General features: G+C 40.2%; 1 protein-coding gene across 1 annotated transcript; it reads left to right on the forward strand.

The window, feature by feature from the left end:
- Positions 1 to 15048: 15048 nt before the first annotated feature.
- LOC110886723 lies at positions 15049 to 17876 on the forward strand. The gene is made up of 5 exons (XM_022134559.2): positions 15049 to 15603; positions 15699 to 15813; positions 15925 to 16039; positions 16134 to 16919; positions 17556 to 17876. The coding sequence occupies exons 1-5, from the start codon at positions 15503 to 15505 to the stop codon at positions 17597 to 17599; spliced, it is 1161 nt and encodes a 386-aa protein (XP_021990251.2). The 5' UTR covers positions 15049 to 15502; the 3' UTR covers positions 17600 to 17876.
- Positions 17877 to 18312: the final 436 nt, after the last annotated feature.

Consider the following 18312-nt stretch of genomic DNA (forward strand, 5'->3'; position numbering starts at 1 on the left):
TTGACGTTCAGATTAGCTCCAGAAATGCTTGAGAGAGTTCTTGAATGAAGAGAGCTCCTTGTTCACAACTTCAAGTGCCAAGAAAAATGATAAAAATCTGATTTAAGGAGTGAATCAGATGTTTGGAGTAGGCTACTGTAGAACTAGGCATGCAAGGGCACGTATTGGAGCAGATGGGAGGTGGAATGAGCTGTTATCAACTTAAATTCGGACCCAAATCAGCCTGTTTTGCGAATTCTGTCGCTGGCAGACCCACGCGGCCCGCTTGGGTCAGTCCAGGCGGGTCGCCTGACCCCCTGTTCAGCCAAACAAGTTTCAATCTTTGACAGCTTTGGCCCCTGAACTTGTACGCGATGTTTCGGCTACTTTTCTCGACCCGTAAACCCCCAAACTTGGTTTCTAAGAACCTTAGGACTTTTACCAACATGGAAATGTCCTCGGAACATTTTGCGCTCAACCGAAAAGCCCTGAAATTCGACGTTGACGCTTTTAGTCCTTCAAGTACGGTTTTGGCCATAACTTTCTCATACGTTGACGAAACTTCATGAAATTTTTACCACATATTCTAGTGAGTATATATTAGCTTTACAAAGCTTTGGGTCTGCCAAAAGTTCACTCAGAGGTATAAATTAAACATGTTGACACTTTTGGCCCCTATAGTTTGAAATACTTCACTTTTGTGCAATTTCCGCGCCGTATGATCCATGAACCATCCGTTTAATGTTATAAACATTATGTAGGGTTATCATAGAGCCTATTTATCCATTGTTGACACTTTGGACCCTTACGTTCCATAGTTTTCACTGTTTGTCACTTTTAGTCCCTCTAAAGTATGTTTTCACATAACAGAACCTTATGACACGTGTCAAGACATTATTGGACGAAATTTTTCGAGGTGTTACACTAACTTAGCTAAATCGGGTCAGAATTGAAAGTCAATGCAGAAGTCAAACTGCTTGACTTTCGGTTGCAAACCGAACTATAAACAGGAAATGACATGTTGAAAATGCTTAGACATGGTCTAATATGTTATACCAACTGATATAATGTCAAAAATATGTGTTTAGATATTTATAAGTTCATTTTATATGTTTTCCGAAAAGCTGCGTTTTGGCTTTTATTTAAACATAACTTTGACCCGTCATTTGATTAACTTAACGTGATCTTCAGGAGGTGCCCTCATATGGGATTATCACCTACCTTATTACGATCACGTAGCCATGTTCGATTTGAACATAGGCTTGAACGTAATGGTCATAACCGAAAGTCAAAGCAAAAGTCAATTTGCTTGACTTTCGGCTAATTACTTAGCCTACAAAATAAAAGAACTATGAAGGAACACTTACAAGTGTTCTAGGAGGAACAAGAACTCAGTTGGGATGCCTCTAATGAAAAGCAATCTCCAGGAATGAGTAAGTAGAGAGAAAGAGTGAAATGAGTAAAGAAAAATGGAACATGAAAACTCCTATTTATACTTGAATGAGTGATGTAGGATCAATACAAGTGTTAGTAAGTGTTCTTAGATGATTCCAGGTGTTTTGTGATGTGTAAGAAGCTGAACAAGGGTGCAATTCGTGAGAGAGGTGGCAGCAATGCAGGCGGCCTTGAGCAGCAAACAAAAACTGCCAGCACCATGCCTTACGGACCGTAAAAGAAATCTCGACCCCGAGATTTATTCAAACAAATGGGGATATTTTTCTTTCATCGTGGATTCCACTTCCCACGTATACTCGGGTCCTCTACGGGCATCCCATTTGACCTTAACAATAGGCACGTGCTTCCGTCGAAGCTTCTTTACCTGTCGATCCTCAATCGACAAAGGTTTTTCCACAAATTTTAGACTCTCGTCTATGTGTATATCTGTATGCGGTATAACCAGTGATTCGTCAGCGAAACACTTCTTCAAGTTACAGATGTGGAACACATTATGAATGGCGCTAAGTTCCTCAGGCAAGTTTAACTTGTAAGCGACTGACCCGACACGTTCGATGATCTCGAAAGGTCCTATGTATCTCGGGCTTAGCTTGCCTTTCTTTCCAAATCGCATTACACCCTTCCAGGGCGATACTTTAAGCAATACTTTATCACCTACATCGAAGTGAAAGTCTTTGCGCTTAGGATCCGCATAACTTTTCTGCCTATCCCTGGCAGCTTTCAGACGATCACGGATCTGAACGATCTTGTCTGTCGTCTCAAAGACGATATCTGGTCCAGACAACTGGACATCTCCAACTTCTGCCCAACAAATGGGCGATCTATACTTTCTACCGTATAGGGCCTCAAAAGGCGCAGCCTTTATGCTGGAATGGTAGCTATTGTTGTAGGAGAATTCAATCAGTGGTAGGTTCTTATCCCAACTACCACCTAAGTCGATCGCACATGCACGAAGCATGTCTTCCAAAGTTTGAATAGTACGCTCACTCTGACCATCAGTCTGAGGATGTTAAGCCGTACTAAAATTCAAACGAATGCCCAACGACTGTTGGAAACTTTTCCAAAAATGCGACGTATATCTAGTATCTCTATCGGAGATAATAGATATAGGTATACCATGTAGCGCTACTATCTTATCTACGTATAATTGAGCTAACATATCTGAGCTATACGTCTCTTTGATGGGTAGAAAATGAGCTGACTTAGTCAGTCTGTCTACTATGACCCATATGGTATCATTTCCCTTTTTCGTCTTCGGCAACTTGGTGATAAAATCCATTGTCACCATTTCCCATTTCCACTTGGGAATTTCAGGTTGCTGAAGCAAACCTGACGGCTTCTGATGCTCAGCCTTGACTTGCGCACAAGTCAAACATTTGGCCACATACTCGGCCACGGACTTTTTCAAACCAATCCACCAGTAGTTTGATTTCAAATCCTGGTACATCTTATCCGCTCCAGGATGAACGGAATATTTAGAGCTGTGGGCTTCCTGGAGGATAACATCCCGAAGTCCTCCATATACTGGAACCCATATTCGTCCGTTTAGTCGTAACATTCCATCTTTGTCGTGGGATAACTGCTCCTCAGTTACTCCCAACTTTTCTGCAGGATAGTTAGCTTCCAGCACAGCTTCCTTCTGTGCAGCTAACACCCTTTCATTCAAATTATTTCTTATCTCAATGCGCTTGGCATTGATTCTGATTGGCTTCACCCTTTCCTTTCTACTTAAGGCGTCGGCAACCACATTTGCCTTGCCTGGATGGTATCGTATCTCGCAATCATAGTCATTGAGAGTTTCCATCCATCGCCTTTGACGCATGTTCAATTCCTTCTGATTGAACAGATGCTGAAGACTCTTGTGATCCGAATAAATTATGCACTTGGTGCCATACAAGTAATGTCTCCATAGCTTCAATGCAAATACAACCGCACCCAATTCCAAGTCGTGGGTGGTGTAGTTCTTCTCATGCACCTTGAGCTGTCGAGAAGCGTAGGCAATGACTTTGCCTTTCTGCATGAGTACACAGCCCATGCCAGTATGTGATGCATCGCAATACACCACAAATTCTTCAATACCATCGGGCAATGTCAACACTGGAGCATTGCTTAACTTCTTCTTTAGAATGTCGAAGGATTCCTGCTGCTTAGGGCCCCAATCAAACTTAATCTTTTTACGAGTCAACGAAGTTAGGGGCGCAGCAATTCTTGAAAAGTTCTCGATAAATCGCCTATAGTATCCTGCCAATCCGAGGAAACTGCGAATCTCAGTAGGCGTCTTCGGCTCCTGCCAGTTCATGACTGCTTCTACTTTAGCGGGATCTACTTGGATACCACGCTCGCTTACTACATGCCCAAGGAATTGGACTTCTCGAAGCCAAAATTCACACTTCGAGAATTTGGCATAAAGCTTCTCTTGATTCAGAAGTTTGAGAATACAACGAAGGTGTTTCTCATGGTCAGCTTGGCTCTTCGAATAGATAAGGATGTCGTCAATAAAGACAATAACGAACTTATCTAAATAGGGTTTGCAGACGCGATTCATGAGATCCATGAACGCGGCTGGTGCGTTAGTGAGCCCAAACGGCATCACTAGGAACTCGTAATGTCCATAACGAGTCCTAAACGCGGTCTTGTGTACGTCTTCTTCTTTGACTTTCAACTGATGATAACCTGACCTGAGGTCAATCTTTGAGAAGTAGCTTGCTCCTTGCAGTTGATCGAACAGATCGTCGATCCTGGGTAACGGATACCTATTCTTGATAGTGACCTTGTTAAGTTCACGATAATCGATGCACAGACGCATCGACCCATCCTTCTTTTTAACGAACAAGATTGGCGCTCCCCAAGGAGATGAGCTAGGTCTAATAAAACCTTTAGCTAATAGATCATCCAACTGCGTCCTCAACTCCTTCATCTCCGTTGGTGCCAATCTGTATGGTGCTCTTGCTACAGGTGCAGCGCCTGGTATGATATCTATCCGAAACTCTACTTGCCTATCTGGTGGCAAACCAGGTAGCTCTTCAGGGAAAACCTTAGGATATTCCGAAATAACAGGAATATCTTCAATCTTCGGCTTCGGCTCATCAATGGTAACTTGTGCCATATAAATGACACATCCTTTCTGCATGCACCTGGATGCCTTGAGCATGGACACTTGCTCCGGCAATCCATGCTGGGTATCTCCTTGAATAGTAAGTGACTCACCAGACGGAGTCTTAACTATTACTTGCTTTCTATTGCACAGAACCTGGGCTTGGTTACTTGACAACCAATCCATGCCTATCACTATGTCGAATCCAGCTAGCTTAAAGGGAAGCAAGGATAGCGGGAAAGAATGATTCCTAATGGATATAACACATCCATCTAGAACAGTCGAGGCGGTTTCTAAGGTTCCATCGGCTAATTCCACCTCATATTTCACACTTAAGGTTTTAACAGGAAGGTTCAACAGTTTACAAAACTTATCATCTACAAACGACTTATCGGCTCCTGAATCAAACAAGACTCTAGCAAAAACATCATTTACAAGAAACGTACCCGTAATGACGTTGTCGTCAAGAACTGCCTCCTTGGCGTCCATTCGGAAGACTCTCGCATTAGTCTTCTTTCCTTCATCTGCCTTCCTCGCATTCTTTGGGCAATTGGGCCGAATGTGCCCTTTCTCGTTGCAACCAAAACAAGTTGCATCCTTCATTTTCTTGCAATCCACAGCTTTATGATCTGTGGACTTGCAGATCCCACAACGTTTCTCGAAAGACTGGGACTTAGACTCCTGCCTACATCTCCCAAAATGATGCCTCTTACAAACCTTGCATTTGGGTTTCTCACCCGACTGATCCCCTTTCTTGAACCCCGACCCTTTCCTATGGTCGTTGTTTCCCTTGTGTCGTTTCTCAGATCTTCGTGAGGTGTCATCCTCACGTTTCCTTTTGTTTTCCTCCGAGCTCTTCATAGCTCTTAGTCTGACGACATCTTGAGTGAGGGAGAGGGATAGATCAGCTACTGATCTAAATGTAGTAGGCCTTGAAGCTTTGACACTTGCCTTTATCTCCGGTGCCAGACCCCCAATAAATCGAGCAATCCTACGCGGCTCCGGGGTCACCAAATAAGGCACTAACCGGGATAAGGTGTTGAACGTAGTAAGATACGCTTGACAATCGAGATTCTTCATAACTAGAGACACAAAATCCGATTCAATTCTCTCGACCTCATGTTGCGGACAGAAATTTTCCTTGATCAGTGCTACAAACTGATCCCATGTCATGTTATACAGAGCGGTCTTTCCAGTAGCTTGTAGAAGCGATTTCCACCATGCTAACGCGTCTCCCTTGAACGACTGGGACGCGTACTTCACAACATCCCTATCAGCACACCCGCTGATATCGACCACAGTATCCATCTCATCAATCCACGTCATACAATCGACGGCTCCCTTTTCCCCAGTGAAATCTCTGGGCTTGCAAGATACAAAATACTTGTACGTACAGGACCTGCTGTACGTGTCATGCTTCAGCTTAATCTCCTGCTTTGGGACGCTGCTGTGGTTGGAGGAGTGATTATCATCCTCAGCTTTCTTCGGCTCACTCTTTTTAGAGGGTGGCTTACTATGAGCCTCAGAATGAGTCTTGGGCTTTGCGTGTGGTTCTGTTCGGGTCCTACTCCGAGTACCACTAGATTCCCTGAATTGCCTATCCATAGCTTTGGCAACAGCGTTATCTATCAGTGCTTGCAACTCTGCACCGGTAACGTGAATCTTTGCATTATCTGAGTGTTCCCCAGAATGACTGTTGGTCTCCTCCGATTTGGCCATTGTAGCTTTAAGCTACAATAAAGGACAAGGTCTAATTTAGAACCTAACAGTATTATCGTTCTAGACGATTTATTAACCATGGTATCAAGAACCTTAGCAGTTAATTTAATAAATTTCATTCAGGCTCTTATTAGCAATCAAGGAATGAAAATATATATATATTGGCACCATAGGCCTAGTCACATGGACAATCACTAAATTATAAAATTTAGATTTTTATAGGATTATAAATTGTATAATTAAACAATTAATCCCTTACTAGACAGAGGGTCATAAACCACAACTGTCACTATATGACATAGTCATAACCCGTAGGTATCAAGTCATTAATAGACTTGTATACAGATATAATCTGTAGATAATTTATTAAAAAGGGTGACGTGGGTGATTTTGCGAATCACGCTTAGTCAAGAATGTTAACATGTTCACAGACGTTAACAGGGAGTTGAATCTTTTCAACCAGGTTCTACCATCATGGCCAGGCCTATTAATAAGGCATTCAAGCTAGGTTATACCTTACTAAGATTCTTATAAAATGGCGAATCAAATAAAAATTGATATTTTCCATTATTTTAATATTATATTCATGCATATAAATAAAATGAGAAATTCAAATTAACCATTTCAAATTTCAAATGAAGTACCAGTACATATTTGCCCTAAACGGGACTTTAATTCAAATAACACGAATAACATGCCCTCGCAGGGGCTAAACAACTAACAACAAAAGCAAATAAAATAAAGCAAACCCACGCAGGGGTTAACAGAATAACATACCCACGCAGGGGTAGAATAAGATAGATATACCCACGCAGGGGTAGAGTACAGGAATAGATGTCCACACAGGGACATGAGTACATGAAATGATAATCGAAGGATTCAATGATCCTTCTTGCTCTTACCCTTGAGCAAATCAAACACCTTCTTGAACATGCCACTGGTGCGACGGCGATCAGCTCGCATCTCGTGTTGAAACTCCCGTCGCATGCTATCAATCCCATGCAGGATTTCCTGAACCTGCGGCGGCGACATCATAGGCGCCGGTGGCGGTGACTGGTATTGCTGCGGCTGCGGCGGCTGTGGCTGCTGGTAACCCGGAGGGTAACCAAAAGTAGACTGCCCAGCAGTCCAAGTGCCCCCAAATGGACCACTAGGTGGGAGCGAGCTGTAGTTCACAGCTTGCCAATAAGGGTCTCCTGTGTAATCATAACCCTGAGGGAAAACATGCTCGAACGGGTTAAACTGAGCTGCACTAGCATAAGCCGGAATCGGCTCTCCATAGTTCTGCGGCGGCAGAGGCGGGATCGGTACAGAAGTGACCTCCGATACGGGATGCTGAGACTCCCCCGTCTCGGACTCCTCGGGAAGAGGCGTGTAGCGGCTGCTACCAACATGTGGAGGGGTGCCTATGCGAATCCCTCCGCGCGTAGACATGCGCGCATTCCTCCTTGGCCTCTGAGGCGGAGGAGGTAAAACTGGTGGCGGCGGTGGTGACGGAGTGATCACGTCACGCCATAGGGCCTCAGATAGGTCCTGCGGTAGAGGCGGCTGCTGCTGAAGCTACTGTTGCTGCGAGTGGTGCTGCGAGTGCACCGGCGAAACCTGGTGAGACTGGAGCATCGGAGAGTTGTGGCTGGGGGTGTAATACCAATCATGCTGCTTAAATCTCTCCTGAAAGCTGTCTCCACCATTGTAGGGTGATCCCCTAAATGGCGACCCATCCGATATCTCAATGGGATGGTTGGGCGTACCTGACGGTGGTAGCGAGGGGTCCGTATCCTCGTCGACGTCCATCTCGTGACCACCAGAAAAGTGGTCCTCCGGTCCGAGTGGGTTATGACCCACTGGCTCATCCACAAAAGCATCAGGGTTATATAAACCCTGGTAGACTGGTGCTGGATACTGGTGCGGTGACTGATGCAAAGGTATGTAGGATCCATGCGAACCATGGGGCCCATTCTCCGAGTGGGGCCCAAACGAGTGGGGTAATGACGGTGAAGTGCTCGCGGATACCGAGTGTCTAGCAGGCTCGGCGAAAGACCTCCAAAGGTCGTTGGCGGCTGTGTTGTGCGTGGCGGATGGAGCTCGCCTATGTGAGGGCCCTGCCTCATGGTCGTGAGATGTAGCAAATCCTCCTCGACCTCTCATACGGGGCGGCATAGTGATCCTGTCAAAAGTCAAACAAGTTGCACAACAAAATATATAAGACAAAGCAAAATAATAAAAATATAAATTAAACGAAATGTTGAACATTTCCTAAGTTCTTTGTCTAGACTCGAAAATCGAGGAATGTGCAATTGTGTAACTGAGATTAAACACAAAAGAGTAGTGTTTAATTCACTCAGCGTTGGCTCTGATACCAACCTGTCACACCCCGATTTCCACGTGTCACCGGTGGGCCCGGTGTGGGGTACAGTGACGTAGTTGGCATCGTCATAGACAATCAACACAATATAATAATGCACAGCGGAAGCAGAATAGATACATTTCAACTTTTAAATAAATTGCAATAATAAATATCACAGTAGTTGAAACGGATCCACAGGCGGATCAAATAAAATAAGATAAAAATAGTTCAACAGATATTTGTCGTCCGAGCTTGCGAGACTATAGTGGACGCTCTTAGGAAACAGCCAGCCTATTTTCGTATAGTACCTGCACTTAACCTTTTGGGAAAATACGTCAGTTTACACTGGTAAATACAAATCGACTGACTCATTTTGAAAATGATTGAAAATTTATTTAAATGCACAAGGCATAAATATTTTTATTAACTTGGGATAATTATATAATATAAACTTGTGAACGATTTACATGCACTCGTATCTTTGGTGGCCCGGGATCTGCTGTCCGGGCTAAGAATTAAATGACACACCACATTAAAGAGTTATACACGCCGAGTGTACGCCTACACCCCGTGCTCTGGTCGTGGCCATCTCGTAAGATAATGCCAAGGATATCCGGGACACGGTCAATAACCCCCCAAAGCCTTTAAGTAAGACAAGACTGTTTAAACGAAGTCGCACAAGCTATTCAAGACTGTACACCCATAAGACGCAGGACTTGTGCGCCCGATCAAGCGGTATTTTAAATACCGTACCCCAAGCCCGTATAGGGAAAATAAGTCAAAATGTATTTACCTGAGCAAGTATGTAACACAAACGGTAAGTGTGGTAGCTTTTACTGGGCCTCCTAATCTGGAACAAAGGTTTATAATTAACCTATTAGATTCCTAACGGGTCTTTTATTTAAGCTTAGGCTTTGACCGGTTAGTTTTAAGAATGATACGGTTTACGCACGATTAAGCGAAAGACCGGATAGAATGTGATTTAGACCCGACAAGTTTGAATACTTGTATAATATGGGTATACTAAATACATTCTGGATTTTGAAATAAAAATGATATCGTTTGACCCGTTTCGGTCAATTTACGCAAACTAGTTACGTAAACCGAACCGAACGCGAAAAGGGCGATACGGGTAGACCAATGATTCAAATGCAAGTTCCCTGATATAATATGCTTTAATTATGATATAACATCAGTAAGTTATGTTCTATATTGCCCGGAATAATTTTAAACCCAATTTATGCCTTAGAAGGGCATTTTGGTCATTTAAAAGATAATACAAGAGTAAAATTAGAAATCTGAGTTTCGGGTCTGGTTCATACAGTAAATATACTTAATATAACATATTATATCAGTAGGGTATGACCCATATACCAAATTTATCATTTAAAACCAAACTATGCACCGTAGGGGTATTTTAGTAATTTCACAAGGGCTAAAAATGCCAAAACTGGAAATCTGAGATCATATACTTATACTTACTGTTATTATATGAAAATATGCTAATTACATCAGTAGGTATAAGTCTTACATGTTTAAAACAAGTATAACGCTTACTATGCGCTTAAAATGCTAAAAATGCGATTTAAGGGCGTTTTCGGGTTTTCACAATAAATCTGAGATTTTTATATTTCCAGAATACTTAAAATAATTTATTTAACTTATAAAATCAGTAGAAAAAGGTTTCGGGTCAAAAGGATGTGTAAAACTCATTTTATGGCTTAAACGGTCAAAACCGACATAACCCGAAATAACTAGGCGATCTAGGATCCATTCAGCCAAAAATTAATTAAAAATCATCAAAATTCCCAGAATATTATAATACATCAGTTGGTAAAAAGTTTTATACCAAAACGTGGCCAGAAATAGGTCATATGCGAAAAGGGCCGTTTATGTAAATTTATAATATAGTTTTACGCTAATGGCCATAACTCACAATCTGGACCACCAACTGATCCGAAACTTTCGGTGCAAGTTTATATATTAGAAATAAAGATTTCTACTCTTTTACTTTTCCAAAAATCACGTTTTATATCAAAAAGGGCAAAATAGTCAACTTTATGCATAAATCGGAAACATGCATTCGAATCGGCTAAGCATAGACTTATGACATAAAATTTCCAGAAAGTTTAACTAAAATGCCAATGGTCAAAAATGCTCTAAAATACAGATCTCACACATGCATGTACGGATCCGAACCGATAGTTTACGAAAAAGTCGTTTATTAAGACTTTCGGTTCCAATCCGGGTTTACACTAAAGATCGTCGAGTTGATCGTGGTAAAATACATTCTTATATTCATAATAAAGCTTTCTATGAAGATCAAACAGATTGCATGTCATCTATATCATTATTCATGTCATTTTTCACAAAAATTGCTTCTGTTGACTTTTTAGAAATAGGTTTGACTCGACATTTAGCATGCATGTAGTGGGAATCAGAGAGTACCCTTTTGAGGGTTTGTTTCCCATAATATTACCAACATGTATCAGGTTTCAATTCGAGAAATGACTGATTGAAACTTGTTTAATCAGAAAGTCAAAGCTTATGAACAAACAGTTTGACTTTTAGCAATAATCACAACAAGAACGGATTAAAGATTGAATTGAGAGCTTACAAGGGTCCTATTGATGTTTAGTGAACACTAGGAATCAGCCTTGACGTTCAGATTAGCTCCAGAAATGCTTGAGAGAGTTCTTGAATGAAGAGAGCTCCTTGTTCACAACTTCAAGTGCCAAGAAAAATGATAAAAATCTGATTTAAGGAGTGAATCAGATGTTTGGAGTAGGCTACTGTAGAACTAGGCATGCAAGGGCACGTATTGGAGCAGATGGGAGGTGGAATGAGCTGTTATCAACTTAAATTCGGACCCAAATCAGCCTGTTTTGCGAATTCTGTCGCTGGCAGACCCACGCGGCCCGCTTGGGTCAGTCCAGGCGGGTCGCCTGACCCCCTGTTCAGCCAAACAAGTTTCAATCTTTGACAGCTTTGGCCCCTGAACTTGTACGCGATGTTTCGGCTACTTTTCTCGACCCGTAAACCCCCAAACTTGGTTTCTAAGAACCTTAGGACTTTTACCAACATGGAAATGTCCTCGGAACATTTTGCGCTCAACCGAAAAGCCCTGAAATTCGACGTTGACGCTTTTAGTCCTTCAAGTACGGTTTTGGCCATAACTTTCTCATACGTTGACGAAACTTCATGAAATTTTTACCACATATTCTAGTGAGTATATTTTAGCTTTACAAAGCCTTCGGGTCTGCCAAAAGTTCACTCAGAGGTATAAATTAAACATGTTGACACTTTTGGCCCCTATAGTTTGAAATACTTCACTTTTGTGCAATTTCCGCGCCGTATGATCCATGAACCATCCGTTTAAGGTTATAAACATTATGTAGGGTTATCATAGAGCCTATTTATCCATTGTTGACACTTTGGACCCTTACGTTCCATAGTTTTCACTGTTTGTCACTTTTAGTCCCTCTAAAGTATGTTTTCACATAACGGAACCTTATGACACGTGTCAAGACATTATTGGACGAAATTTTTCGAGGTGTTACACTAACTTAGCTAAATCGGGTCAGAATTGAAAGTCAAAGCAGAAGTCAAACTGCTTGACTTTCGGTTGCAAACCGAACTATAAACAGGAAATGACATGTTGAAAATGCTTAGACATGGTCTAATATGTTATACCAACTGATATAATGTCAAAAATATGTGTTTAGATATTTATAAGTTCATTTTATATGTTTTCCGAAAAGCTGCGTTTTGGCTTTTATTTAAACATAACTTTGACCCGTCATTTGATTAACTTAACGTGATCTTCAGGAGGTGCCCTCATATGGGATTATCACCTACCTTATTACGATCACGTAGCCATGTTCGATTTGAACATAGGCTTGAACGTAATGGTCATAACCGAAAGTCAAAGCAAAAGTCAATTTGCTTGACTTTCGGCTAATTACTTAGCCTACAAAATAAAAGAACTATGAAGGAACACTTACAAGTGTTCTAGGAGGAACAAGAACTCAGTTGGGATGCCTCTAATGAAAAGCAATCTCCAGGAATGAGTAAGTAGAGAGAAAGAGTGAAATGAGTAAAGAAAAATGGAACATGAAAACTCCTATTTATACTTGAATGAGTGATGTAGGATCAATACAAGTGTTAGTAAGTGTTCTTAGATGATTCCAGGTGTTTTGTGATGTGTAAGAAGCTGAACAAGGGTGCAATTCGTGAGAGAGGTGGCAGCAATGCAGGCGGCCTTGAGCAGCAAACAAAAACTGCCAGCACCATGCCTTACGGACCGTAAGGGTGTAAGGCTTACGGTCCGTAAGCCTTATGCGCCCATGGTTTTCAAACATGCTTATGGTCCGTAAGACCCAATGGCTTACGGTTCGTATAGGGTTGCCAGATACAAACTTTTATTTACCTTACGGTCCGTAAGGGTCATTCAGAGGCCAAAACTTTGGTATGTTGACATATTTATTCCCTCCACATCCAATCTTCCACAATTTTTACACAATTGGTCCCTCTCGTCCAACATTGTGGCATATTTGAGAGTTGATTGGATACGTGTTGCCATACGATTTGATATAAAATTCCGAGGTGTTACACATTGGAAGCCAATCAATCTGCTACTAGAATCACGTCATCCGTATACATAACGTGGGATAATATTGACACCCATTTGGAGTACCAATGCTATGAAAAATATCCACCGAAAAAGCACTAGACAAAAAACTGTTGTGGGCTTCCAAGTTCCATGGCATTAACAAAAATGAGTGGGACAACGGATCACCTTGTGGACACCACGTTGGTATTGGAATTAGGTCGTGGGGATTGACTAAAATTGATGGCCAGGATGAGGTCAAAATACCTCTAATCCATAATCTCCACAACGATGGGAAGTTAATTTTGAAAAGACAGAGTCAACAAAATCCCATTTGAGAAAGTCAAATGCTTCTTCAAGAATTGACAATTATTTTGGGAACGAGAAATCAACAACTCTAGAAATTTTTTTCTCAATGAAAAATATCTCATCCATGGTTCATATATGAGATTAGCTAAGCCCCTTTCTTGAATTACATCTTTTTCCCTTTTTTCAAGTCCGATTAGGTAAGCCCTTTCACATGGTTCAATTAGCTGAGATTGGGGCTTCAAATCGGAGATTAAGGCTTCAGATCTAAAGTGATAAACATAATCGAAGTCGGTAATGGTGGTGTTGTGTAGCGGTGTGGATTCAGATCTGCAAGTTTTAAACAAAATCGAAGTTGGTAATGGTAAGGGTGGTAGTGGCGCCGGTAATGGTGGTGGTGTGTAGTGGCTTCGATAATTGTGGTGGTGGTGGTGGTGTGTAACGGCCTTATGTGATAGAACTTAACTGGAAATTTTATTAAAACTGGTAAAAAGACTAAATTACCCTTATGTGATAGGACTTAACTGGAAATTTTAACCAGGTTAGTGTTAAAGGACCTAAAGTGTAATAGTTTTAATAAAGAAAAGACTGTGACTGTAATTATTAAAGTTAAAAGACATCCATTGTAATTCGATATAAATATAAAGGAAAGAAAATGTAATTTACCTTTATTGTATGTGTGTATCATATAGATGTATAAGTGAACTTTGTAATTGTATTTTCCAAAGTATAAGTTCAAAGTCTAAAAAATTTGCAAATAAATAAGAGACATAGATATCGCGATCAACATTATGTTTATGGAATATTTGATATATATAAAATATTAATATAGTAGTGGGGCTTACAAAATAGTATATCATGTCATGTTCAATATATGTGTATGTTTACTACTCCATAGTTGAGTTAATAGATTAATGAATGTTTTGTTCTTACTATGATATTTTTTTTTTAACCACACAACTACGATTTATGCCTTAAATTATATGATTAAAACTTAGTTTCAAGTGGAAAGTTACACGAAAACAATATATATAAACTATCTCAACTAAAATTATTTAGTTTTAAGTCGAAAGTTACACGAAAAAAAAAAAATAAAAAAAAACTATCTCAAGTAAAATTCAAATGACGGTTTTCATCAACTAAGAATAGCACCCTGGATGATGCCACAATTTGGTGGTCCACTTGTTTAATCACAATCCTGTAAATATGGTCCGGTTCAAAGAAAACTTGTTTTGTTAAGCAAAATATAAAGTACTACCACTTTTATTATTTAACTTATTTTTAATATATTTTGTACTAGGTTATAAAAGTAAATTTAATACTAATTGTATGTAGGACCAATTATTGTACCATAATCAGTTGAAGAACCACTTTCAATTGTTACATCTCATGAAAATAATTCAAGGAAACGTCACTTTTCTCCCAAAATAAAATTAAAAAAAAATAATAAAAAACAAAAACCCTAAAAGATAAAAGATTCCTTCCTCCATTCACATTGACAAACCATATGTAAAGCTTTGATCTTGCCCTCCATATGCCTGACCACCTTCCCCACTTCATAAAACCATACATACATTCAATCTTGGCTCTTTCTTCATCAATACCCCCCCCCCCCCCCCCCCCCATTAAACCCTCCTCAGTTTCTCACCAATTTTAAATTTTGATTCAATTATTCACCACCCAATACAATCTTTCTTCTGGGTTTTCAACCAATTCATACATATTCCCATCTTTCTTACCCAATTTAAAACAATACCCACTTGAAATTCAAGAAACCCCCACCACCCACCATGCCCCCATTAAACCCTTCTCAGTTTCTCATCAATTTCAAATTTTGATCCAATTATTCACCACCCAATACAATCTTTCTTCTGGGTTTTAAACCAATTGATAGATAGTTGCATCTTTATTACTCAATTTAAAACAATACCCACTTGAAATTCAAGAAACCCCCAATTTTGTTCCTTGTGTTTACTTGAATTTTTGTTTCGAGATGCCGAGGCCTGGACCGAGGCCGTTTGAATGTGTGAGAAGATCTTGGCATAGTGATAGACATCAGCCCATTAGAGGGTCCATTATTCAACAGATTTTTAGGTACTTTTTGCTCTTAATTTTTTGATTTTTGCACTGTTTTTTTTTTTTTTTTTGGGTTTGAAATAATGCACACCATGTGTTTGATGTTTGATCAGAGTTGTACATGAAAACCATGGTTCTGCTACTAAGAAGAATAGAGAATGGCAAGAGAAACTGCCTGTTGTTGTGTTTAAATCTGAAGAAATTATGTATTCCAAAGCTAATTCTGAGGTACCCATTTAGTAATTTGAGTCTTGAAATTGAAGGGTTTTTTTTTTTTTTTTTTTTTTTTTTTTTTTTTGTAAAATTTTGTTCATTTTGTAACCTAAATTTTGCTGTTAGGCTGAGTACTTAGACCCCGAAACGTTGTGGGATCGTTTGAACGATGCCATTGACACGATAATTAGGAAAGATGAGACGATGGAAACCGGTGAATTCTTGCCCCCTTGTGTAGAAGGTACGCCATTTTACACATTCTTGAATTTTTAGTTTTTACGTTTTCGAAGCTGAATTCGAGATTATGATTCAAGCTTGTGTTAAATGACGTTCAGCTGCTCTTAACCTGGGTTGTGTCCCTATAAGATCATCAAGAAGTCAAAGAAACAGTAATACCCGGAGCTACTTAAGCCCGAGAAACCAAGAGTCCGGTCCAACTGCTCAAAACATACCGAATGTTAACAGACCAGATGGTGTGAATATGATGAATCAAACACATACATTTTCAGACGCTAATAAAGACGTAAGACCCGTTTTCAAGGCTGCGGCTGCCCCTCCGGGCTCCTCTTTTTATCCTCAAAATGTTCCTAGACAAATGATGTCGTTCGAGAATAGACCTCCTTCGGTCTTTCCGTTATACCACGGTTTCCAGTTTCAACCGCGGATGCCCCAAATGGGATTTCATACCTCTCATCCAAACCCAAACAATATAATTATCGGAACACCGGTTTTTCAGACGACCCGCGAGTCTTTACCATCTTCTTCTTCGCAAACGGGCTGTCCCGGAAGATTGTTGTTATATGATAAGTTATATGATAAGGATGGAAACGGTTCAAAGAAAGAATCCAGACCTGAATTGGTGGAGTGTGATTTGTCTCTAAGATTGGGTCTTGTTTCGAGTAATGAAAAAGTGTTGACTAATGTAGATGATGTTGACTCGGGTCAGGGTCCGGGTCCAAGAAGCAAGGAGTTTTCTTTCTTTCCTTTGAATTCAGAGGCTGAAGAAGTTGAGACATCAGTGACAGATTTTAGGAAGCGAAAAAGTGTAGGGGAATCGCAGAGTTTTTTGCATTTAGAGCGCGATTTTGACCAGATTAACGATCGAATGAAACAACGAAGAGGTTTGTAGATACCGAATTGGCGAATTCTTTCTGTTTACTTATGCAATTCTTTGAAATGAATTAGTTAAATGAGAAAGAAGTAAGAAGTCTTTTTTTTTTTTTTTGAGTTAATTACTGTTTTCGTCCATGTGGTTTGTCAAAAATCACTATTTTAGTCCATTAGTTTAAAAATTGCGATTTCAGTCCCTGTGGTTTCACTTTCGTAACCATTTCAGTCCACCTCGAAACCATTTCAGTCCTTGTACTTAACAGAATAATGGATTGAAATGGTTACGAAAGTGAAACCACAGGGACTGAAATGGTTATGAAAGTGAAACCACAAGGATTGAAATCGCAATTTTTAAACTAATGGACTGAAATAGTGATTTTTGACAAACCACAGGGACGAAAACAGTAATTAACTCTTTTTTTTTATGGTATTTTCTTGTTTAATCTTGGATTATGTTGGTAGAAAATTTATGAGATAGGGTCAAACTAGAATAGTTGTCCTTTTCTTTTGGTTGGGTAGGTGGGTGGATGGTATGGGTGGTGAGGGTTCTCATTCATATCATGTTGTCCATATGGGTCCGCGCTCTGCATATCGGTGTTATACCTTAAGCATTATAATCCGAACGCGTAGCAATGTGTCCATGACAGGTGCACGAGGATGGAAAAGGACCAAAGTTTTTGGCTTGTATTGATGTGTCATGTCTTTGATATCACTCTGCATTTAGTCCACAAGTGTACTATTCGAGTTATATGAAGGTTAAAACGGTCGGTGTCACACCTTAGCCGAATCCCACAATAGTCGTAAAGAATGCCGTGCTTTAACTATCACTAATGCGTTTTAGCCGTATTAGCTGTGGATGAGAACACTCTATAGTTAAACGTGTTTGAGTGAGAGCAATCTATGAATTATGATGTGTGACCTTTTAAAAAGTTTTCACTAAGACAATAAAAAATTAATCTACAAGCACATCGTGGGCAAAACGTATAATATCGATTAGTATGAGACGTGCAAATACTTACACTGAACTAGATATAGATTGTCAGGTACCCGGGGTGAATTCATGGAATTACTATTTAGGTTGTTTTTAATGTATATAACTAGGTGATGCCTCGCACGCGTTGCGGGGCGATGGTCGAATAATTCTCAACCAATAAAAAAATAAGCAGTACTATAGTTTTGCTAGAAAGAAAAAGTAAAACGATGACAAGATTGCATTTTTGAGCTTAGGGCAAAACACTAATTTGTAAGGACTAATGAACAAGTGTTAGGCAGCTCCTTGCCTCGATTTTTAGCTGGGGGCAAAGTCATATTTTTTTAGTAAAATCGTAATTTTTAGCTAGGGGAAAACCATATTCTTATTTTGCACTGGGGGCAAAAACATTTTTTTTTAATTGAGGGTGATAT

The sequence above is a fragment of the Helianthus annuus genome, chromosome 10 (genome assembly GCF_002127325.2).
Source record: "Helianthus annuus cultivar XRQ/B chromosome 10, HanXRQr2.0-SUNRISE, whole genome shotgun sequence".
Taxonomy (NCBI): domain Eukaryota; kingdom Viridiplantae; phylum Streptophyta; class Magnoliopsida; order Asterales; family Asteraceae; genus Helianthus; species Helianthus annuus.

Excerpts from the sequence above, each read along its gene's own strand:
- LOC110886723 (XM_022134559.2), top strand. The coding sequence starts at position 15,503 with ATGCCGAGGCCTGGACCGAGGCCGTTTGAATGTGTGAGAAGATCTTGG. Across the intron at positions 16,040-16,133 it reads CTTGCCCCCTTGTGTAGAAG|CTGCTCTTAACCTGGGTTGT; the intron begins GTACGCCATTTT and ends AATGACGTTCAG. Across the intron at positions 16,920-17,555 it reads TCGAATGAAACAACGAAGAG|GTGCACGAGGATGGAAAAGG; the intron begins GTTTGTAGATAC and ends TGTCCATGACAG.